At 40.7% G+C, this 24,573-nt stretch overlaps 2 protein-coding genes across 9 annotated transcripts in view; one reads left to right on the top strand and one right to left on the bottom strand.

The window, feature by feature from the left end:
- aco1 (aconitase 1, soluble) overlaps window positions 1-12,505 on the top strand; it is a 76,467-nt gene extending 63,962 nt beyond the window's left edge. For all 4 annotated transcript variants that reach the window (XM_078529380.1, XM_078529373.1, XM_078529388.1 and 1 more), the window contains exons 17-21: window positions 1,542-1,684; window positions 5,540-5,687; window positions 6,253-6,375; window positions 9,563-9,748; window positions 11,107-12,505. In XM_078529380.1, the coding sequence (XP_078385506.1) occupies window positions 1,542-1,684; window positions 5,540-5,687; window positions 6,253-6,375; window positions 9,563-9,748; window positions 11,107-11,223 (717 nt within the window). In that variant the 3' untranslated portion in view covers window positions 11,224-12,505. The remainder of the gene's footprint in view (window positions 1-1,541; window positions 1,685-5,539; window positions 5,688-6,252; window positions 6,376-9,562; window positions 9,749-11,106) is intronic.
- The window catches only part of rigi (RNA sensor RIG-I), a 57,217-nt gene continuing 45,148 nt past the window's right edge, over window positions 12,505-24,573 (bottom strand). For 4 of the 5 annotated variants that reach the window (XM_078529324.1, XM_078529342.1, XM_078529333.1 and 1 more), the window contains 5 exons: window positions 24,274-24,355; window positions 20,892-21,062; window positions 18,861-19,012; window positions 16,891-17,037; window positions 12,505-13,784 (listed from right to left, as the gene is read on the bottom strand). In XM_078529324.1, the coding sequence (XP_078385450.1) occupies window positions 13,488-13,784; window positions 16,891-17,037; window positions 18,861-19,012; window positions 20,892-21,062; window positions 24,274-24,355 (849 nt within the window). In that variant the 3' untranslated portion in view covers window positions 12,505-13,487. Of the gene's footprint in view, window positions 13,785-16,890; window positions 17,054-18,860; window positions 19,013-20,891; window positions 21,063-24,273; window positions 24,356-24,573 lie in introns of those variants that run through there. The other variant, XM_078529353.1, reaches the window with a different exon arrangement.

The following is a 24,573-nucleotide window of genomic DNA, read 5'->3' as shown; positions in this document are numbered from 1 at the left end:
ATTCATTTACACAGGTTAAAACTTCTTGAATGCTCTATTCAAAAAATGCAAATGCATGCTATCTCTTGCATATCAAAACTAGTACACATCAAAGCACCCAGACTAGCTGGCTTTAATCCAGTTAAGACACACCCACAGGCTAAACCTCTATTTTAAAAGAAAAATATTTTCCAAAATATTATATACATTAATAACTTCATGACAATGGCTGAACAGCTTGCCCGCATAAACCACTACATTTCAAAGTAATTTATTGTTTTTGAAGTACTTTTAGATGTTTTATGTTTTAAGACATGAAATGGCAAAAGATAAATGAAAAAGCTTTTATGGGGTGATGTCAGGAAGCATTACTTCACACAGAAAATAATGGAAACGTTGAACTCTGCCCCCAAAAAGATGTTGAGGCTGAGGAATAAATTAAAAGGTTCATAACTGAGCTTGATAGATTTTTTGTTAAGGCAAGGAGGGTTACAGAATCACGTTGGATAGGTGGAGATCAGCCAAGATATAATTAAATAGTAGAACAGGCTGGAGGGGCTGAATGGCCTCCTCCCTGTATTCCTTATAATCCTCAAACCCCAGACAAGGGAAGAACTTGCTAGAGTTCATGTTTCTGATAGTTATCCTGCCGCCACTCTTGGGAGACTGAATTTATGGATGCCAAATGAGGAGATGGTCTGGCTTGGCTCAAATTGCCTACACCTTTAGCCCTCATAACCCTAGGTTCAATCTCAGTGCGTGCTATTCAGCTTGATTCCCTGATATTTGCACTTGTCCAATTCTAGCCTTTTGCACATCCCTGATTTTCATTGCACTACCATTAGCAGCCATGCTTTCAGTTGTCAAGGTCCAAGCTCAGGGATTCCTTTCCTAAATCCCTCTGCCTCTGTCCACAGTCCTTAAAATCTACTTTGACCAAACTTTTGGCTACCTGTCCTAATATCTCATTATGAAGCTTGGTATTGAATTTTGCTTGATAGTCACTTCGCTTGAAGAACCTTAGGACAATTTTGATACATTAAAGGTGCAATATTATTACATATGTTGTAGTTACAGTATATGAAGAGCTGGCATTGGGAATGAGGCAGCAAAGGACTGCTGATCATTGAGCCCACCAAAGTATGGGTTGATACCTTCAGGACAGCTTTGTAATGGTAGAGCATCAGACGTTATTATATAAACAAGCAAAACTAGATGGCTTAATCCAAAGCTCAGCAGATGTACGAAGTGAGCTTTGGTCTTGTATTTTAATCTTCCTGAACCCTTAAATTGGAGTGCTGTCCTGTTTTCTAGCACCATATGAAATTTTCTGTTCTTATTCATTCATGCGATGTGGGCATCGCTGGCTAGGCCAGCATTTATTGCCCATCCCTCAGTTGCCCTTGAGAAGATAGTGAATTGCTGCAGTCCATGTGGTGTAGGTACACCCAAATAGGAAGAAATGAATGAATTACCTGTTTATAGTCAATCTGGAGGGTGATTACCACATCATATGTGTACATGTACACTGTTTTTAAAAAACTGACTTTTTTTTAATCCAGACTGTAGATCTTCAAACTCCTAAATCTATCGTCGATGCCTATGTCCTTTTGAACTTGGGTGATTCGGTGACAACTGACCATATCTCTCCAGCAGGGAATATAGCAAGAAACAGCCCAGCCGCACGATATTTAACCGATCGAGGGTGAGTACAAGCCTTAATCATTTTATCCATATCCAAAATTACATTGTGTCCTGCTGCAAATTTACTTCTTTTCATTCATTCATGGGATGTGGGCATCACTGGCCAGGCCAGGATTTATTGCCCATCCCTAGTTGCCCTTGAGAAGATGGTGGTGAGCTGCCTTCTTGAACCGCTGCAGTCCATGTGGTGTAGGTACATCCGCAGTGCTGTTAGGAAGGAGTTCCAGGATTTTGACCCAGCGACAGTGAAGGAACGGCGATATATTTTCAAGTCAGGATGGTGAGTGGCTTGGAGGGGAACTTTCAGGTGGTGGTGTTCCCATCTATCTGCTGCCCTTGTCCTCCTAGATGGTATCAGTCATGGGTTTGGAAGGTGCTGTCTATGGAGCCTTGGTGAGTTCCTGCAGTGCATCTTGTAGATGGTACACACTGCTGCTACAATTCATCAGTGGTGGAGGGAATGAATGTTTGTGGATGGTGTGCTAATCAAGCAGGCTGCTTTGTCCTGGATAGTGTCAAGCTTCCTGAGTATGGTTGGAATTGCACTCATCCAGGCAAGTGGAGAGTGTTTCATCACACTCCGGACTTGTGCCTTGTAGTTGGTGGACAGGCTTTGGGGAGTCAGCATGTGAGTTACCCGTCGCAGGATTCCTAGCCTCTGACCTGCACTTGTAGCCAGAGTATTTAAATGGGTAGTCCAGTTCAGTTCCTGGTCAATGATAACCTCCCCCCCCTCCAAGGATGTTGATAGTGAGGGATTCAGCGATGGTAATGTCATTGAATGTCAAGGGCTGATTGTTAGATTCTCTCTTGTTGGAGATGGTCATTGCCTGACACTTGTGTGGTGAGAATGTTACTTGCCACATGCCAGCCCAAGCCTGGATATTGTACAGGTTTTGCTGCATTAGGACATGGATTGCTTTGGTATCTCAGGAGTTGCGAATAGTGCTGAACATTGTGTAATCATCAGTGAACATCTCCACCTCTGACCATGTGATGGAAGGCAGGTTATTGATGAAGCAGCTGAAGATGGATGGGCCTAGGACAATACCCTGAGGAACTCCTGTAGCGTATTCTGGAACTGAGATGTTTGGCCTCCAACAACCACAGCCACCTTCCTTTGTGCTAGGTACGACTCCAACCAGCGGAGAGTTTTCCCCCTGATTCCCATTGACTCCAGTTTTGCTAGGGCTCCTTGATGCCACACTTTGTCAAAAGCTGCCTTGATGTCAAGGGCAATCACTCTCCTCACTGCAAATGGTTAATAATGGAATACTGATATCTAGCTTGTGATATCTGCATGTAACAATTGCATTTTTAACAAGAAATAAAGCTCCTCTGTCTAAAGTACAGTTTTGGTTGCCTTGTTTAAGGAAGGGTAAACTTGTCTTAGAAGAGGGTGCAATGAAGGTGAACCTTTGGGGGTGAAAGGGGTGTCCTTTGAAGAGAGATTGAATAGAATGAAGGTTAGGAAAATGAGAGATGATCCCATTGAAATGTATAAAACTCTCAGAAGGCTTGGCAGGGTAGATGTTAAGAGGCTGTCTCGCCTGGTTGGAGATCTCAGCTTTAGGGGGTCATAGTCTCAGGATAAATGATCAGCCGTTTAGGACTGATCGGGAAAGAAAATATTTTCATATAAAAAGCTGTGAATCTGTGGAATTCTCTACCCTAGAGAGCTGTGGATGCTCAGTTGACGAATATATTCATTTTTGAGATTTTTGGACCCCAAGAAAATCAAGGTTTATAGGATAGGCAGGAAAGCAGAACTGAGGTGGATGATGAAATAAGCTCACAGGGCCTTTTGGCCAACCTCTGTGCCTGTTTTTATAATGTACTTTTGTGTGGACAGGTTTGAAGATGGTGGCATTGTAGTAATGTCACTGGACAAGCTGATACTGTGGGTCCTGGGTTCAAATCCCACTATGGCAGATTAATAAAATTTGGAATTGAAAAGCTAGCCTCAGTGATGGTGACCATGAAACTATCATTTTTGTCATTAAAAAATCATCTGGCTCACTAATGTCTTTTATGGAAGGGAAATGTGCCATCCTTATCTGATCTGGCCTACATGTGACTCCAGAACCACAGCAATGTGGTTGACTCTTAACTGCCCTCTGAAATGGCCTAGCAAGCCACTCAGTTCAAGGGCAATTAGGGATGGGCAACAAATGCTGGCCTTGCGACACCCACCACAAAGAATAAATTTTTAAAAGGGGAAAGCATGGATACTGAGCGAAAGAAGGAACATTAGGAGAGGTGAGTATAAGATTGATTAGAGTTGGATTTTAAAGAGGGTCTTAAAGGAGGAGGGAGAGGCATTCAGGTTCAGGAGGGAATTTCAGAATGTGATACCAAGGCACCTGAAAGCATTTTGGTCAGCTATAGGGAGAAGGGTGGAGGAGAGGTTTACAAAAGGCTGAAGGCAAATTTGTGTGGCGTAATGCAGAAGGACGTTCGAGGTTGGGTTGTGGAGGAGTATAAACATAAGGATAAGGATGAGAATTTTCTATTTTTGGTATTGGTGGGACTGGGAACCAATGTGTTTCATTGAGGACAGAGGTGATGGAGTGAGCTGTGCCTAGTGTGGGATTGGATACAGGGAGGAAAGGTTTGCATGAGCTGAAGCAAATGGAAGATGGGACACTGGCCAGAACATTGGAAGAATCAAGCTGGCAAGATGACGAGTGTGTGGCAGGACCCAGAGGTGATGGCGTCAGTCTTCCCTGTATTTTAACTGGAGGAAATTGCAGCTCATCCAATGTTGAAAGTCAGACAAGTGGTCTGCCAGTACAGAAGCAATGGAAGGTTTGTGAGAGATAATGAAGAGGGAGAGAACAAGGTGTTATCAGCATACATGTAGAAGCCTATGAATGATGTTGCCAAGGTGCAGCCGGCAGATGAGGAAGTGGAAGGGACCAAGGGTAAACACATGGTGGACTCCTGAGAGTGTGCAGAATGGAGTGAGATGCTATTGGTATGCCTCTGGCTTCTGTTAAGTAAAGGTAGAACTAATTTGTACAGTCAAGGAGAGGCATTGAAAAAGGATTGTTTGGTCAACTATGTCAAAGGGTGCAAAGAGGCGTAAAGCATCGTAATCCTCACAAAGAATATTATTTATAATTAGGACAGTTTTGATAGTGTGAGATGTGTAGAAACCTGATTGAGTTTTTATAGAGTTGAGAGAGAAATGTGCACATATCTGAGAGGCAGTAAAACATTCAAGTAATTGACAGACATAACGGAGTTGGAAATGGGGCAGGCATTTGCAAGGACAAGGGTGCAGTGGGTCAGTGTTTTTTTTTATGGGCTTAGTGGGAATGATGGCGATGAATTTAAAAGGGAAGGGAACAGTTTCTGAGTGGAGTGAACCATTTGTAATGCCAGGTAGCATTGAGGCCAGGAAGGGGAAGCTGATTGGTCAGCAGTTTAGTGAGTAATGGGTCAAGGGAGTAAGAATTAGATCTCCATGACAGGATTGGCTTGGAGGGAACATTGGAGGCAATAGGAAAGAAACCAGAAAGACGGGGGTTCAGGGTTAGGGTAAGAAGGCTTTTGGAGGAGGAATGGTTGGGTGGAAAAGTGGGAGAACAGCAGAGGCAATTACCTTGTTGAGGAGGAAGTCTGAGTTTCTTGTACTTGAACTTTGAAATGAGGATGGAGAGGGCAAAGGGCAAGGGTTTAAATAAGCAGGTATAGTAGGAAATAAAACAGGTTATCTTTGCTTTCCAAAATGATCCTGGAGGAGTTGACAGTTTTGGCAGAGGAGAATTAGTGAAGGTACATGACAATCGGTGACTAAACCAGTTGTGCATTGACCCCACTTGTATTAATTTTAAAAAAAAATTTCTTCTAGTTTAACCCCTCGACAGTTCAACTCCTACGGATCCCGTCGGGGAAATGATGCAGTGATGGCAAGAGGGACATTTGCAAACATCCGGTTGTTCAATAAATTCCTCAAAAAGCAGGGACCGCAGACTATTCACTTCCCCAGTGCAGAAACAGTAAGTGAGAAATCAAATGTTTCTTTTCACCAAGCCACAGAATTGCCATGCATTGAGCCCCAGTGAGTTGGCACACGCTAAGGTAAGGGGTCACCCTGTGGCCCTCTACGTGCTGGGTCGAGCAGAGGTGTTCTGCTCTTTTAATAAACGTGAAAGTAAAGAAATACTATTGTCTTGGCAGTAATTGGAAATGGCTGCCATTTTCATTAAGTGGTCCATCACTAATCCTTCTGAGCCCTTCTGTGCTGAGGATAAGTGAATTTGAATGGTAGTAAAGGAAATTTGAAAGATGTACTTAATCAAACACTGCCTTGTAACAGTAAGAGTGATGTGGCATGTATTTGTGGGGGGGGAAAAAAGTGACCTCTTCAACGTATTGTTATTCCATCCCAAGTTCTAATCCGGGCAGATGTGAATAAAGCTAATTGTTTGTATTCAGCAACTGTCAAGATATTTTAAGTTAAACTGTAACTGATAATATGTCAATCCAATATAATTTGTTCCAGTTCCAAGTCTCAGCTTTAAAAGAAATTCTAAACTGCATGTGTTTCTCCATTGTTGGCAGCTTGATGTTTATGATGCTGCAGAACGCTATCAACGACACAGTCATCCTCTGATTATTTTGGCTGGTAAGGAATATGGATCGGGCAGCTCCAGAGACTGGGCAGCCAAGGGTCCTTATTTGCAGGTGAGTTGTTTGCATAGGGCAAAATAGGTACAAGCCCTGATTTCCAGCCATGACTGAAGAATAATTAACTCACGGTAACACAGCTGTATCATTCTATGATTCTATCTCAGAAAGAGGCCATTCCGCCCATCATGTCCATACTGACTCTTTGAAAGAGCTATCCAATTAGCCCCACTCCCACCTACTGCTTCCCCATAGCCCTTAATTTATTTTTCCTTTTCAAGTATTTATCCAATTCCCTTTTGAAAGTTATTATTGAACCTGCTTCGTCTGCCCTTTTAGGCAGCACGTTCCAGATTGACTTCTGTCGTACTGCTGAATCTATTGGGGTAATTATAATGGCAGGATCAATCCACAGCAGATTCTGGGGTCAGAAGACGGAAAATGTTGGAAAACACTCATCAGTTCAGGCAACTTCTGTGGAGAGAGAAACAGGGCTAACGTTTCAGATTGATGACCTTCCATCAGAGCCTCTGTGCTCCTCCAGAGAGCTTGCGAAGGCTGTAGGGCGAGAGGAGTTTATAGAGATGGTGAAGGACAAGGCCATGGAGGAATTTGAAAACAAGGATGAGAGTTTGAAAACAGGGGAACAACTTGCGCTGTTTGAATTTTGGGTTTTGAGGCTCGGCAGCAAGAGGCCAAACAGCAGCAGCAAGTCCTAATCCTCAGTGACTGAAATGGGAGCTGAAGACTGAGTAACAGGTGGGCTTGTCTCCAACCGAGTTCCTTCTGGCAGCTCTAGGCAAAAAACGTAAGTGGACAAATGTGTGAGCAGTTGATTGCATTGTTTTTTGTATGCTTTGGCCAGAAAGGTCACAGTGACAACACTTTGCATGAAGGAATCAAATCACCCATTGAAGTTGCATAGTCTGATGTAGGTTATATTTTTGACTCTGACATATCTTATGTAGAGTTAGCCATTCCGCAAAGATCCCAGAATGTAAATGGTCTGAATTGGGACGAAGTATTGTACATTAATAGTCGTTTGGTAATACAGAACTTGTGTATTGCTGAAAAAATACATTTTGTCAAAGTTTTTCACCCTGCACTCATCAGGACAAAAATAAGAATACCAATGTCAGGGGAAACAACAATTGTACGTTATGTTACACCAAAAAAAAGAGAATGTTATACAAAAATGACACCACTTAAATGGCAGCGAATATCTGGTGAGATCACGTTTGAACATTGCGAGACTGTCATTTTAAAGTGGTCACTGATCCCATTTTGTCTTTTACCCTCCCCAGAACACGTCAATGCAACAGATTGGAAGAAGGAAGGTTAGGGTTTAGAGCAGGTTTAGAAATAATTTTTTCTGTAGCAAATGACAAGTGAGCTTCTCAGAAGAGCTGGGCAGGCAGCTACATCAACAAGTAGGAACTAGTATAGTAAAATAATATAAAATATTTTGTCTTAAGAGTTTCTGTTACACGTAATTCAGCCAAAATCTGCCAAAGTAACGTTTATGTAAGAACATAAATAGGAGCAAGAGTAGGCCCTTCAGTCTGCTCCGCCATTCAATAAGGTTGTGGATGATTTGATTGTGGCCTGGGTTGTATGAATGGCCATGCACACAGGTCGAATTATTGAGGATGGTGAGTTTCTGGCGTTAGTGACTGTTTGAGGATTGTCTTCAAATTAATTTTTTTGCGGGGCAAATGCATTACTAGGCACCTTTTAAAAGTTCTGAAATACTAAATATTTAATTTACTAAGGAATTGACTATAGTACAATGGTGTAGCTCGTAAATGATTCAGTGTAGTGTCTTAAAATCTGACTTAAAATTAGGTTACTCCCAGATGGTGAACTAAACCCTTTTTAAAATGCTTATTTATTTTCTAATAAACCCATTTTCATCTGTAGTAATAGAAGTGCACCAGGTTACTACTCTTAAATATATCACAGAATATTTTAAAATGCAAGGAGAAACAGTTACTTTCTATCATGCTGCCCATTTGCACTGGTTCATAGAAGATTTTATATTTGCCAATACGCAAATGTATTTGAGCAAACACTTCAGCCATAACTTCACTTTGGAGAACCAGTGCCCTGATAGCCACTGGTGCCTAAATTGGAAACTGCCCCCATTTGTCCCTGAATGATTTGCTTTTACTACATTCTGTGCGTCACTGGCTTGGATGAAGGGATGGATGGGATGGTTGGCAAATTTGCTGATGAAACAAAGATAAGGTAGGAAAGTAAGTTGTGAAGAGGACAAAAGGAGGCTACAAAAAGATATAGATGGGTTAAGTGAGTGGGCAAAGATCTGGCAAATGGAGTATAATGTGGGAAAATGTGAAATTGTCCATTTTGGCTGGAAGAATAAAAGAGAAGCATATTATCTAAATGTTGAGAGATTGTAGCGCTCTGAAATGCAGAGGGATCTGGGTGTCTTCGTGCATGAATGACAAAAGGCTAGTATGCAGGTACAGCAAGTAATTAGGCAAGCTAATAGAATGTTATTTATTGCAAGGGGAATTAAATACTAAAGTACGGAGGTTATGCTTCAGTTCTACAGGGCACTAGTGAGACCACATCTGGAATACTGTGTACAGTATTGGTCACCTTATTTAAGGATGTAAATGCATTGGAAGCAGTCCAGAGAAGGTTTACCAGACTAGTACCCAGAATGGGCAGGTTGTCTTATGAGAAAAGGCTGGACAGGCTAGGCTTGTATCCGCTGGAGTTTAGATGAGTAAGAGATGACTTGATTGAAACATATAAGATCCTGAGAGGTCTTGACAGGGTGGATGTGGAGAATCTAGAACCAGGGGTTACTGTTTAAAAATAAAGGGCCGCCTATTTAAAACTTAGATGAGATGAAATTTTTTTCTCTGAGGGCCATGAGTCTTTGGAGCTCTCTTCCTGAAAAGGCGGTGGAAGCAGAGTTTTTGGATATTTTTAAGGCAGAGGTGGATAGATTCTTGGTAAGCAAGGGGGTGATAGGTTTTGGGGGTAGGTGGGATGTAGATTTGAGGTTACTATCAGATCAGCCATGATCTTATTAAAGGGTGGAGCAGGCTCGAGAGGCTGAATGGCCGACTCCTGCTCCTTGTTTGTATTGTATATACCAACTCAGCTGACAGTGTCCTGAAGTCATGTTTTAGTTGCTTTTAAAGAGTTAAGTTTGTGAACTACATGCTGTAAATCGAAGAATTCAGTAACCCAGTCATGGTCTTCTTGCCAGGGCATCAAAGCTGTCCTTGCTGAGAGCTATGAACGCATTCATCGCAGCAATCTCGTAGGGATGGGAATAATTCCTTTGGAGTATCTACCAGGACAGACTGCCGACAGCTTGGGACTTACAGGTTGCGAGCGCTATACCATCTCCATTCCCAATGTGCTGAAGCCCAGGATGAATGTGGAGATAAAGGTGAATTCTTAATTTTTATTACTGGAACACCCACTGTTAATGTTGCAAATGCTGTGACCATTGAGTGCGTGCTCTAGTTGTGATTAAGAGCAGCTGATACTAATTGGGGAAAGGTTAGGGCATATATATATATATATAAAAACTGTGCTGAAGGGAAAAGGGGTCTACACTTATACTGGGTGAATCAATCTATTATGAAGACAGACTGGCTGCAGCTTCTTCCTTTGCCACATGGATGTTCAGCAAAATAACACCCACCACCAAAGCAACTACCAAATGTTTAGAAAAACCAACACGATTCTTTTAGATTGACCTGTTCCTAACATGTATGCGGCCCCTGGATTTTGAGCCGTATTTTGGAATATGTCTGTGGGATTGAGAAGTTTTGCATAAGTTCATGGGGTAATAGGGAGCCAAGGTGGGTGGATGGAGTTAAGGTACAGATCAGCAATGATCTTGCAGAATGTTGGAACAGGCTGGAGGGGCTGAATGGCCTCCTCCTGTTCCTGTGAAATCTGTTAAATAACTTTCCGACTCCACTGCTTTTGTTTCTGACTCCCACACTGTTGGCACCTGGTGCTGTTCCAAGATGCTTTTTTTACGCTCCCCAGCGAACTACTACCCATCCTACAGCAGGCTGTCCAAAACACCACATGACATTTCAATCTTAAAAATGAAAAAAATTGCAATGTTACGAGCTTGGTCTCCTCTCCTCCTGTTCCTTTGTTTCCAGCTGCTGGGAATTCACTGGTCCTGAACAAGCGTTTATCATAGAATGATACAGAACGGGTGGCCATTCAGCCCGTCGCATCTGTTCTGGCTCTTTGGCAGCTAGAGCTAGCCAATCAATCATTGGATCAATCCTAGTTCACAACTGTTTTCCTGTGGCCTGTAATTTTTCTCCCCAATTTTTTATTCAGTTCCCCTTTGAAACTTACTACTGAATCTGCAACTGCCACCCTTTCAGGCAGTGCATCCTGATCACCACAACTTGCTGCGTTAAAATGTTTCCTCATGACTGTTTTTGAAAAGCTATGATTCCATTTTAATAGCAGTAGTGCAGCCATACGGAGTGGTCTGTCATATTATCCACCTCTTAGCGTAATTTATAGTTTGTATTTGTGTGGTTTTGGGATTGACAGTGTTCACCATATAAAAAGTAAGTAAACTGACTCGTTCCTTTGTATTTGTGTTTACCCTGCAACGTGGTTTTAAAAATATAACATAAGACAACAGGTAAATGGAGGAAAATGTCAATGTTTGGGTTGTGCTCAAACTTTTTTCCCTCCCAATAAGTGTTTTGTGTGTGTGAATATGTGTACAAATGTTTAACACAATTGTTTTTTTTTATCTCCTAGCTTGACACGGGCAAGTCCTTCCAAGCCACCATGAGATTCGATACGGACGTAGAACTCGCCTATTTCCACCATGGTGGTATCCTAAACTATATGATCCGAAAGATGATATCAAATTAGCTGGACACTATCTTTTTTTTGGGGTTGGGGGGAAGAGTGGGGGCGAAGGTGATAAGAGCGATCATGTCAGAAAACGCACAGATTTAAAGCACTAATTATCAAAAGTAAATTTTGATATAATCCCGTTTCATTCCCATTTAGTTGGAACAGTGAAATGATTCTGACTGGGTTTTACAATGGGTAAAAGATTTATCAGTATCTTTGTAATGGCCATTTTCAAACTAATTTTTAACTACAATTCCTTGAAATTACTTTGCAGAACATTTGCAAGCTGTATTATCTGGTTCAGCTATAATATTGAAATCTATTTTTGAAAGCTACACACCTTTGCAATCATTAAACATGACACGTGAAAACGTGTTGGCACTCTTTGACGTATAATTTTTTTTTGCATGATTTGCACTGCCTCCACAAAACAACTGGTTTAATTATTTTTCCAATTTGGTGTCTTAGCTTAATTCAGCAACCACAAAGATATGAATTGTATTGTAAAATAAACTCTATTAACATTGTCAACTTTTTTATTTTTGCAAGAGGAAAAGTTTGGAGATTGACTGTTAAGCACTTCTGTTTTTTTTTAAACTTTGGGTTAAGGATCTGAATATAGACTCTAGTCTGCATTATGTGATTGATGCTTAATGCCCTCTGATAGCACTTGATGGGAGATCTGTTTTCTTTTCAATGATGCATCTTTTAAACCCATTTATAATATTTGCTTCAGTAGCCTCTTTGATAACTTGGCCCATAGAGTAAGTTTTGCAAATTTTTGCTGCTGGGGTGTGAAGGCTTGTGCACACTGAGTACGTGTCAATAATTTGGGCATAGAAGTCAGCAGGATCCTCTGTCCAGTCATTTTACGGGTACATGTGAGGCAGGTATCTAATATTTTGTGAATTTTATCAGCAAGCTACCTGGAGCATCAAACAATTCGATGCAGCAGGTTGTGCTGGGACACTCAACAACGGTTTATAAAAAAAGCTTGCATTTATTGTCACAAATTTCCTATAGGTGATGCGATCCTCTGGGAACGGTGGTTTGAAAAGTGACAGCCAGCTCTGGATTTGAACTTTTCCTGATAAGGGAACATTTCCAAACAATGCCACTATCTGGAGGTTGGCAAGTTCCATTGTTAGGAGAAGCAGTGCATGAACCTTCGCTGCTGCTATTCCCTTAATTTTTTGGATTGATGATTGCTGTTTCGCACTTGCCTCTATGTTGTTGGCATGAACAAGGAAGTCTGTCTTAGGCGACAGCAACATTGAGTAGTCATTCACAGAAATATGCTGGCCTCATTGAGTTTAATGACATTGGATTGTACTGGTTCAAGGGGTAAGAAATGATCATTCTTTGCAACCTGCCAAATAAGGCTATAATATTCTCAACATCCCACTCGCTCTAGCTTACCTACCCCTTGTGTTTAGTCCATATCTACTATTGTTATAAGGTACAACATAGTAATTTGATGATTAATCCAGTTTAAGTTGTAATAATTAGATGAAATAACACAGTAAGCTTATGAATAAGTAATTACTAATGATTGCAAACAATGTTTGCTAAAACTCAAAGCACTGAACTACTTTACATAGAATATATTGCACAGAAACAGGCCCAACTGGTCGCATGAGCCTCTTCCCACCCTTCTTCATCACAAACTATCAGAGTATTCTTCTATTCCTTTCTCCTTTATGTATTGATCCAGCTTCCCCTTAATTGCTTCTATGTTAATTGCCATATGGCAGCAATTTTCACATTCTAATCACTGAGTAAAGAAGTCCCTATTGGATTTATTAATGACTACCGTTTATTTTTATGGCCCCAAATTTTGATTATCTCTATATACGGAAGCATCTCTACTGATCAACAGCAAATAGTATTCAACCAGACTTTGCCAAAATTGCTGAATAGGATCTTAATAACTGCACATCCATGTTCTTTAGCGTATTCTGTTGTATTTATTGGTGCATTTTTCTGGCAGAGGGAATTAATGCTTAGAGGGTGATTCTAAAAGAAATATAATTCTATATCATTGGGTGAGAGAGGTTTGAATGTCCAGATTCTGTTTTAAAAACAGTAGTTTTAAAACAAAAATTACTGTTGCATTCAATTAAAATAGCAGAACAGTTCTGAGGATGGGTTCTATAACCTAAATATTATGTGGTCTTTTCTGATGCTGTTGAAGTTGCTTTGTATTCCTGCATTCTCTGCTTCTGCCGTAGAATGGCTTTTGACTAAGGAAATTGATGTTTAATGGATTTTTTCCCCCTTTATTTATTGGCAAGTTCTGCACCATCAAAGAGTTGCATCAAAAAGGGGGTATTCTTCCATTTACTCCCTGGAATCAGATCAGATGTTGATATATTCTTAAGAATAAAGCTCTCTATTTTAATCACTGGGAGATCATTAAACACCTTATAGTTTGCAGTAATTCCCCAGTCATGCCCACAATCTTTGCAATATAATTTTTGCTTTTTCTGAAAACTGCCGAAGTTTTTTGGCTTCTTGTGAGGTCGAGTTGAATAAAGAGCCTTGAAGGAGTCGCCGATAACCGTGTGATGACATTCCTGAAAGGAAGATGGAAAGCTTTCAGGCAGTGACCTACCAAATCACACCACAGGGTCAAATAATTCTACAGTATTACATTATCTATTCATTGTAGTAAATGTGAGTATCTTAGGCAATATTTATCCCTCAATCAACAATCACACAATCGGTTTTACTGACATTATCACATTGCTGGGTTGTGGGATCATACTGTGTGCAAATTGGCTGCCTGCATGTTACCCGCATTACAACAGTGACTGCACTTCAAAAAAAGTACTTCACTGGTTGCAAAGTACTTCGGGATGTTCTGAGATCATGAAAGATTTACATAAATTTCAGTCTTTTATGGAGTATGGTAGACAATATACTTGTAGAAAATATCTGTAATCAGTACAGGTTCAATAAATGTTGCATTTAGTGGCTAAAATGAATTGCTTTTTGTTAGGGATTGAGCAGAAGAGATTTCTAAACATTAAGGGTTATTGCCCAAATGATTGAATCAGAGCATGATACAGCATGGGCGATGATCATTCAGCTCTGTGGTTCCACTTCATAGCTCTTTCCACATAACCATAGAGTCAATTTTTTACAACACAAGAGGAGGCCATTCAGCCCATTCCATGCCAGCTCTCTGTACAGCAAACTAGTCAGTCCTATTGCCCCATTCTTTCCCCATAGCTGTGCAAGTTTACTTCCCTTAAGTACCCTCCAAATTTCTTTAGGAAATCATTATCTGCTTCCACCACCCTCAAGTTCCAGGTTAAAACCACTCGCTGCATAAAACATTTCTTTTGCACATCCCTCCTGCAGCTCTTGGCCCAAAAACTTAAATCTGTGTCCCACAGTTCTTGGAGTATCAGCTAATGGGAACAGTTTTCCATGTCTACTTTATCCAAACCTGGTCATAATCCTCCACACTTCTTATCAAATCTCCTTTGCTCCAAGAAGAACAACCCAGCTTCTCCAACCTCACCTTGTAACTAAAGTTCCTCATCCCTGGATCTATTCTGGTCAATCTCCTCTGTTACCTGTCAAGGAACCTCATATCCTTCCTAAAAATGTGGTGACCAGAACTGGACACAACATTCTAGTTGTGGCCTAACCAGAGCTTTGAAGGTTGGACATAACTTCCTTGCATTTGAACTTAGTATTGTGTAGCCCAAGATCCCGTATGCTTTTTAACGAGCATGATCCGTCTTTTACAAATCCATGCTGCCTCTTAATTAACTTCATGTGCCTGTTGACTTTTTTCCCAGTATTGCTTCTAAAACCTTACTCATCACAGATATTAAACTGACTAGCTTTTAATTACTAGGATTGCCCTTACACACTTTCTTGAATAAGGGTGTCACATTTGCCACTCACTAATCCTCTGGCACTTTCACTGTAGCTAGGGAAGATTGGAATATTAATGTAAGCCCTTCTGCTATCTCCACCTCCTCTTCCTTTAGCAATCTGGAATGCAAGCCATCTGGACTGGAGGACCTATCCAATCAAAGCCAGCCTTTCCAGTATTCCTTCCTCTCAATTTACAGCCCATCCATACCTCTACCATCTTGGCTTCAATTGATATTTAGTCACTTCCTCTTTCTTAATGAGTATTTTGTATCAGTATTTAACAAGTACTCTAGCCTTGCCCTGTGCTATAAGTGTATATTGCCCTCTTTATCTCTAATAAAAAGTCATCTAATTTTGCTTTCCATGTGTTTATCCTATTCCTTTTTGAAAGCTACTATTGAATCTGCTTCCACCACCCTTTTAGGCAGTCCATTCCCTTGTATAGCAACTTACTACATTAAAAAAAAGATAGATGTATACTCATTCCTGGTTCTTTTGACAATCACCTTAATTCTGTGTCCTTTGATTACTGACTCTTCTGCAAATGGAAACAGTTTCTCCTTATTTACTAATTCAAAATCATGATCGGTTTTGATTGTCTCCATCAAATCTCCTCTTAATCTTCTCTGTTCTAAGAAAAACTTCAGCTTCTCCACATAACTGAAATCCCTGATTCCATTCTGGTAAATCTTCTCTGCGCCCTCTCCAAGGCCTTGCTGTTGTAATGTTTACTGTCATACTGAGCTCACATCAATCCTGGATTCTGAGAAACTGCAGTGCATGACTTAATTGTACTAAATAAACCTCTACTGGGTGGTTCACTGGGTTCAGAAGCTTTTATGTTCAACCAAGGTCCTGGGTTTACAATCCAACCCAGATTGGTATGATATCTGATGTCTGTATGGTTCCTATGTGAAATGTCTTCAGATGCTCTGAACATATTTAATTGGGATAAAATTGGCAATCTCATTCAGAAATTACAAAATAGCTGGTGTGGGAAATGAAATATACTGATTTAGTTGATATGCTCCACCTGATCCCATGGGTTTCCGACACAGTAAATCAGATTAAAACTTCCTTCCCCATCCTTCAAACTGTTCATGGGTCATACTTTGTGGTCTCCTGGAAAGAGCATTCTTGTACAGACCATGGTACTACAGAGAGTAGTGTCTCTTTATGAAATACCACGTAACAAACCAGCAATCTTGTTATCTCAAACTGGTTGCAGCTATAGTGTTCGTTGTGCGTACTACTCAGCTAGTCAAACACTGTTCTACAACCTGGGCTCAGTTTTTCCAGTCATTAGAAATAGTTGAGACCTCTGTTCTGACTGAGAGATGATGATCCTTATCTCAATATCATCACTGTTTTTGCTGAATCACATGCTCCCAATTGGGATGCACAGTAGAATTGCAAATACTCTGATTAGTTAAGTGTAGATTGGTAGTTTGGTAAATGAAGTAAAATTCTGTCCTCCTATATTTCTAGGCAGCAGTACGATTCAGCTATCAAAAATTAATTCCAACACTGAATTGTTGTTACTAGCTGAGCAAGTGGATTCACTTTAGTGTATTTCAAAAATTATGGAACCAAATTTTATGACTAAGAGCTAGGTGATGGGGGGATTCTGGGTATTGTATTACAAATTCTATAAATATGGTTGCACATGACTTAGTTTTTTAATATTATAATCCCCATAATTTAGAATCAAATAGTTGTCTAGCTAGAGATTATGAACAATTTCAATATGTTTATAGTCAGTGATAGATTACTGAATTCTGGACTTACCTCTATGACTCTTATGTCATCGGAGTTGCATGCATAAATTTTGCATTTTCCACAAAGTAACTGGTAACTGTCATCAGATTTGTCTGTTCTTGGAGTACTGACCATCCATTCCCTCATTTTCTTGTCATTTACTTGAATGGTGTTAATCTTGGAGAAGAGAATTCTACAGATTAAATTAAGTTGTACCTTTGAAGGTTGCTGATTAGGCAACTGGCAAATACATTACTGCTGAATCACCCAAGTTACAACACTTTTTAAAACCAATATAGTAAATAATTTATCTTAACTATTTGCAGTTGAATAGGGAAATCAAAATGATTTGTTTTGTGCTATTTGGGACTTGTTCACAGACAAATCACATCTCACAAGAAATGACTGTACAATTAGAAACTCAAAGTAGAAGTCTGTGAACATAAGAAATAGGAGCAGGAGTGGACCATAGGGCCTCTTGTGCCTGCCCTGTCGCTCAATGAGATCACGGCATCAAATCCACTTTCCCACCCTCCCTTGATTCCCATGGGGTCCTAAAATCTATCTCCATCTTAAATTACTCAATGACTGAGCGTTCACAGCCTTCTGGGATAGAGAACTACAAAGATTCCCAGCCTTTGAGATCTGAGATAAGGAGAAATTCCTTCAAAGTGGTAAATGGCCAACCCCTTATCCTGAGACTATAACTCCTAATTCTAGAGTCTCCAGCCAGGAGAAACAGCCTTTCAGCGTCTACCCCTTCAAGCCCTCTTAAGAATTATATTTGTTTCAATGAGGTCACTTCTTACTCTTCTAAACTCCAGAGAATGTAGACCCATTCTACTCAAACAATACTCATAGTCCAGCCCTCTCATCCCAAGAGGAGAAAACTCAAGCTGCACCATTCTCGACTCATTCTAATATTCCATTAGGTAAATTACACCCAGCTGGGACTCTGCTGTAGAAAGTAATTTGCAATTTAAAAAAAAGACTTAAAGCCTTGAACATGGAACAGGAGAAGGCCATTGAGCCCCTCGAGCCTGCTGTGTGTTCAATTCGATTATGGCTGATCTGTGCCTTTAACTCCATCCACTCCCTTGGTTCTGTAACTAGTTCCCTTGTCTAATAAATTTATCAATCTTAATTTTCTGTTCATCTCAGCCATAACAGCTTTTTTTGATGTGGGAGATGGAGAGAGTTCCAATCCCCACTACTCTGTGAAGAAATGCTGCCTGACATCCCCGGACTAGAAAGTAAAAGGTTACAAAAAGTACCAAATCATGAAATAGAGGAAATAATTCACTCAATGATCAACATAAGATTCTCATCCTCATGTGCTTGAATAGACATGGTGCCAAGAGCTTGGTTGATTTTGGTCAATTACAATGTTTGCATGATCATCCCAGCTAAATGCATAATCTCAGGTAAGATGCATTCATTTACTCAGCACAAACTGAAGGTTGAACCTCATACCCCCAACTTTTCATGGTTCAGCTGCACATCGCCCAATGCATTTATTCATTGAGCCAACATATTGTTTGCCAGTTAACAGTAGGTGCAAGTTTAAGCCAGGGCTCACGGACACCTTATCCAATTTAAATAGCACTTGGGAACCAGTGGCCTCGAGGACAGTTCATTGGCCAAACCTTTTTAGCTTTTACTTTCAAAACTATAACAAGCCTTCAGCTTGTGGAGGGTTATGCTGATGGTTAGGTGAAGAAATTAGAGAGGAGGCTTGAGTGGAGCATAGACGTCAGCATGGACTGGTTGGGCCAAGTGGTCTGTTTCTGTGCTGCATATTGCATGATTCAATTTAAAATACTTAAAGCCTGAAGTAACAGGCAGTGCAAACTAAATTGTGAAAACAGGGGCAGTGGAACATAACGCTTTCACCTGTGATGGTGTCTACACAGGGGAGCTATGTGGAACAGAACATTGCATTTCGACCAAGAATTCGATTCCGAAGCCCATTAGCATTATACCCATACACCCATTATTACCTTCTCAGCCAGGACTCTCTTGTCCAACTGTTGCACTTCATGAATAGCCTTGTACATCATCTCCTCCTGTAAAAGATTGAGCATTTCTTTCTCAACCTGCTCTTTCTTGCTGGCAATAAGGATGCACTTGCTATTTTGTGCTCTACCACGGCCTGTAACAACAACAATAAATTGCACTTACATTGCACCCTCAAGAGGAATGAGCAGGACTGTCATTTCAGAATCGCCACAAAGTGAACTTGATGCATCAACAGTATACAGGAAAGGCCAAGTCAAAGTATGTGAACTGCCTTTTGTGGAATAGTGGAAAACGTTTAACGCACCAGGTGCATACTGTGAATAGTAACAATATAGATATTAACGGAGGCTGGCAGGTGTATCAGACTGTTTTACCAATGTCCTTCATACCCATTGATAACTTGTCAAATGAAATGACACTGCTCAACTTCATGGAAATAAGAAATAGCAACTGCAGAGCAGCATCTCTACACTTTTTCCATAGCATGTTAAATTCCACGGGCACCCCTGATCGAATGCATCATCAAGCTCTCCATAGCCTTATATAGAATTTGGAGCACAGAAAAGAGCCATTGGGTCCATCTGGTCTATATTGGTTTTTATGCTCCACATGTGACCCTCCCACACACTTCTTCATCTAACCCTACCAGCATATCCTGTTCCTCTCTCCCTCATGTGTTTATCCAGCTTCCCCTTAAATGCACCAACCACTCCCTGTGATACCAAGTTCCAAATTCTTACCACTCTCTGGGTAAAGAAGTTTCTCCTGAACTCCTTATTGGACTTATTAGTGACTATGTTATATTTATGGCCCCTAAATACGGTCTCTAGCTTCATTACATCTACCCTTCATAATTTTAAAGACCTTTACTGGACCACCCCCTAAGCCTTCTCTTTTCTACAGAAAGGAGCCCCAGCATGAGGCAATTTAAGTTATGATAGAATGGAAGAATTTCATTTATTTAGCCATTTCATAGCCACCAAATTACTTTTGAAGTGCAGTCACTTTTTCGTCAGTTAACATTGCGGTCAATTTGCACATAGCAAGATTCCACAAACCAGTAAATGGGATAAGTGTCAAGTTAATCTGTCTATGATGTAAATACTTTGCAATACTATGTTAGTAACTAGAACAAAAACAAAAATACCTGGGAAAACTCAGCAGGTCTGACAGCATCTGCGGAGAGGGATACAGTTAACGTTTTGAGTCGATATGACTTCTTCAGAACCAAAGAGAAGTAGAAATCTGATGGATTTTATACTGTTTAAGGCCCGGCGGCTGGGGGGGGCGGTGGTGGAGCAAAATAGAAGGACTGGGATCGATGGGAGGTCAGGATTTCCAGCATCTGCAGTATTTTGCTTTTATGTTAGTAACTGATTGTCCTGAAATACTGTAAACAGGTAAGGAAAATGAATTGAAGTGGTACTTCCTGTGAGGAACTCTTGCCCAGACATTAAACAGCACTTCCCTCTGATCTACCGGTAAAAGAGAGCCTGGGACATCAACAAAAAACAACATTGATTCCATCCATACCAACAAGGATCAGAGCTGCTTGAGCAGTAGGTGCCAACTTAAAACAAATTCAACCTGTTGGACAGGTTTAGTCAGTCTTGGTTTAGTGTCCAGATTGAACTTTGAACTTTGTCTAGTACAAACATGGACTATCCGGCAGAGGGCAGAGAGACTGGCTTAACCTTACTTGAATTTCATGACCCCCAGTTGGGAATCTTGTTCAATTGAAGAGTAACAGCTACCAAGAAGTTTCAGTAGGGAGGGAATTATATTTTAATCCTCACCACCTCGGAATGGAACAGGTTACTGCCTGTCCTAATAACCGACCCCATTTTCACTGCATTTATTTCACTGTTATTGGAAAACCCAAAACCACTTTGCATTCAGCCACGTGTTAACCAGACCCAAACATTACTCGAGTGATACGTTTTGTTACAAAATAAAGAAGTATGGAGGAGGATAGATCAATTAATCATATCTTACTTCATCAACAACCTTACCTCTTGTTTGGATCATCTTTATAACATTACCCACATATTCGTACAATAGTACAAGGTTACACTGAGCAATGTCGATTCCTTCGTCAGCAACAGAAGTTGCTACAAGGATTTTGCTTCCAGAATCGCCTTTAAATGAAGTCAGTACTTCTTTTTGTGAGGGCAAGGTCATTCCTGTAATACACAATATATGCACTTAAAACAATTATGTTTAATACCTTGAATTATGTTCAGTTAAAATGAAACATTTACAATAATTCTCCATTAATATCTCTGCCACCTCCTCCAGACCCTACAACCCTCCAAGGTCTCTGCATTTCTCCAATTCCAGCTCCTTGCCCATCCCTGATTTTCATCACTCCTCCATTGTTGGCCATGCTTTCAGCTGCCTAGGCCTTAAGATCTGGAATTTCCTCCCTAAACCTCTCTAACTCTCCTCCTTTAAGGTGCCCCATCAAACTAACCACCTTGAACAGGCTTTTGGTCAACTGTCCTAAGTATCTTGTGTGGCTTGGTGTCAAACTTTGTTTGATGACGCTCCTGTGAAGAATTGCCTAGGGACATTTTACTATGTTAAGGGCTTTACATAAACACATGTTATTGTTCTACACTGTAGTAACTTGCTCAGATTAAGTCAACTATTCTAACCCATGTCCAACCCATTGTAAGCAAGTTGCAATCCTTAGATTCAAACTATGTGGCTATGGTTCCTCATAATTTCACATTTACAGGTTGTACCTGCAGCTTTAAAAGCTATGCAAGAGGGCAAACTGTTGAGTGTGGTAGTGATTCTAGTGCAAAATAGCTCAATTTCTTCATATGCACCAGTTGAAATCAATTGAAGATTAATCCACAGAATCTAGCACTTTGAAAAGTTTAATACTGTAAAGATATAACAAAACTGCCAAGAACTGTTCCAGTGGCAGGGGTAACCGGAGGGCACAGATTTAAAGTGGTTGGCAAAAGAACCAGAGGTGACATGAGGAAGTTTTCATATCTATGCAGTGAGTTGTGATCTGAATGCCCTGCCTGTGGTGGAATCAGATTCAGTAATAACTTTCAAAAGGGAATGGATGATTTTTTAATATATCCATTCATGGGATGTGGGTGTCACTGGCTAGGCAGCACTTACTGCCCATCCCTAATTGCCCTCAAGAAGGTGGTGGTGAGCTGCCTTCTTGAATCGCTGCAGACCATCTGATGTAGGTACACCCACAGTGCTGTTAAGGAGTTACAGGATTTTGACCCAGTGACAGTAAAGGGACAACAATATAGTTCCAAGTCAGGATGATGAATGGTTTAGAGGGAAACTTGCAGGTGGTGGTGTTCCCATGCATCTGCTGCTCTTGTCCTTCTAGGTGATAAGAGGTAAGGGGTTTGGAAGGTGCTGTTGAAAGAGCCTTGGTGAGTTGCTGCAGTGCATCTTGTAGATGGTACACACTGCTGTCACTGTGCGTTGGTGTTAGAGGGAAAGAATGTTGAAGTTGGTGGGTGGGGGGTCTAATCAAGTGGGCTGCTTTGTCCTGGATGATGTTGAGTTTCTTGAGTGTTGTTGAAGCTGCACTCATCCAGGTAAGTGGGGAGTATTCCATAACATTCCTGACTTGTGCCTTGTAGATGGTGGACAGGATTTGGGGAGTCAGGAGGTGAGTTACTCTCTGCAGAATTTCCAGCCTCTGACCTGCTCTTGTAGCCACAGTATTTATATGGCTGGTCCAGTTCAGTTTCTGGTCAGTGGTAACCCCCAGGATACCTGATTGGGAAATAATTTACAGGTAAAAGAGCAGAGGAGTGGAACTAACTGGATAGCCCTACCAAAGAGCTGGCACAGGCTCAATGGACCAAATGGTTTCCTTCAGTGTTCTATCATCCTGTGATAAATGTTCCCCTTGAATCAGTGTTTCTCTAAGCGGCAGGTAGCAGGAATGTTATATTGTACTCCTCTGTGTCCAGTTCTTGCTAAACCGTCACCTTCCCAAACTGGACTGTGCCGTGGATAAGGCAAAGCAACGTTCCAAAAATACCACAACACTAGCTGCGAAACTGTAGATGAGTGGCAGCCAAGTTTGTTTCTGTAAAATTGTATTTGCTGTTTTTCCTGTTGCAGTTGTAGCTCCGATGTGATAGAAGGAAGCTGACAGCACCTGATCAGTGAGGTTCCACATTTCCTCATTACAACACAGATTGCTTTGAACAGCATCGGGTGATGTACTTGAGGTGGTTAAGTTAATTAAAGGATTTGACAGAGTAGACAGAAAGAAACGATTCCCTCTGGTGGGGAGTGGGGGATGAGTTCAGATAAGGGGGCATTAACCTTGAAATTAGCGCTAGGCCATTCAGGGGTGATGTCTAGAAGCATTTCTTCAAACAAAGGGTAGTGAAAATCTGGAACTCTTTCCTCCCAAAAAACTGTTGAGGCTGGGGCTCAATCGAAAACTGCAAAACGGAGATTGATGGATTTTTTTGCTCGGTAGAATATATTAAGGATTGTGGAACCAAGGCAGGTAAATGGAATTAAGACACAGATCAGCCAGATCACTAAATTATCTGGTCATTATCACATTGCTGTTTGTGGGAGTTTTCTGTGCTCAAATTGGCAACTACGTTTCTTGCATTATAACAGTGAGTACGCTTCAAAAATATTTCATCGGCTGTAAAGTACTTTGAGATATCTGGAAGTTGTGAAAGGTGCTATATAAAATGCAAGTCTTTCTTTAGCTGAATGGCAGAACCTGCTCCAGGGATCTGAATTACCTATCCTTGTCCCATTATTCAGAAAGGGAGAGTGGAAGTAAAATACCAAGAGGTATTTTGGCACTCAATCTTTGCATTATTTATTTGCCTATTATTTATCATTTTTAAATGACTGGGTATAGATTCAAAATGTTTCTTTTTGTGCAGCACCCAAATGTGTTTGATTTCAGTAAATGCAGTGGAGGGTACTTAGTGGCCACACCAGAAACAGAATCATGCAGCAGCCATGGGGGCCATTCAGTCCATCTTGTCTGAGCTGGCACTAGTCCAATTGGTCCCCACTTCCCTGTTCTTTCCCCATAGCCCTGTACATTTCTCCTTTTCAAGTATTTATCCAAATCCTTTTTGAATGGTACTGCTGAATCTACTTCCACAAGCTTTTCAGGCAGCACATTCCTGTTCACAACAAGTCGCTGTGTAAAAACAAAATTCCCCTCTGGTTCTTTTTCAAATTATCCTAAATCTGTGTCCTCTGGTTACTGGCCCTCCTGCCAGTGGAAACAATTTCTGCTTATTTATTCTTATCAAAATCCTTCATAATTTTAACACCTCATACTTCAATATCAACATCTTAGTACTGAGTACAGTTTTATCATGTTAAAGGCTATAATAGTTCCACATATGATATTACCTGTGCCCTTGGATCTTCCCAATAACATTTCAGGTTGTAAAAATGCCAGTGTCTGACATTCTTGTAACCACTTCTTCAAAGCCTGTATATATAAAGAAATAGAAGATAATATACACTTTTAAATTGATATAAATGTACCTCAAATAAAGACTATCCTACCCTAACATCAGGACCTAATTTGGATAGGTTTCACATTTTGCTCTATCTGATTTCAAGTAAGATTTTGTTTCTAAAATTCGGACATTTATGAAAATATTTACTTTCTATAGTAAGCATAGGAAGAACAGGAGGAGGCCATTA

The sequence above is a fragment of the Cetorhinus maximus genome, chromosome 2 (assembly GCF_964194155.1).
Source record: "Cetorhinus maximus chromosome 2, sCetMax3.hap1.1, whole genome shotgun sequence".
Lineage (NCBI taxonomy): Eukaryota > Metazoa > Chordata > Chondrichthyes > Lamniformes > Cetorhinidae > Cetorhinus > Cetorhinus maximus.
This window is presented reverse-complemented; position numbering and strand designations above follow the sequence as displayed.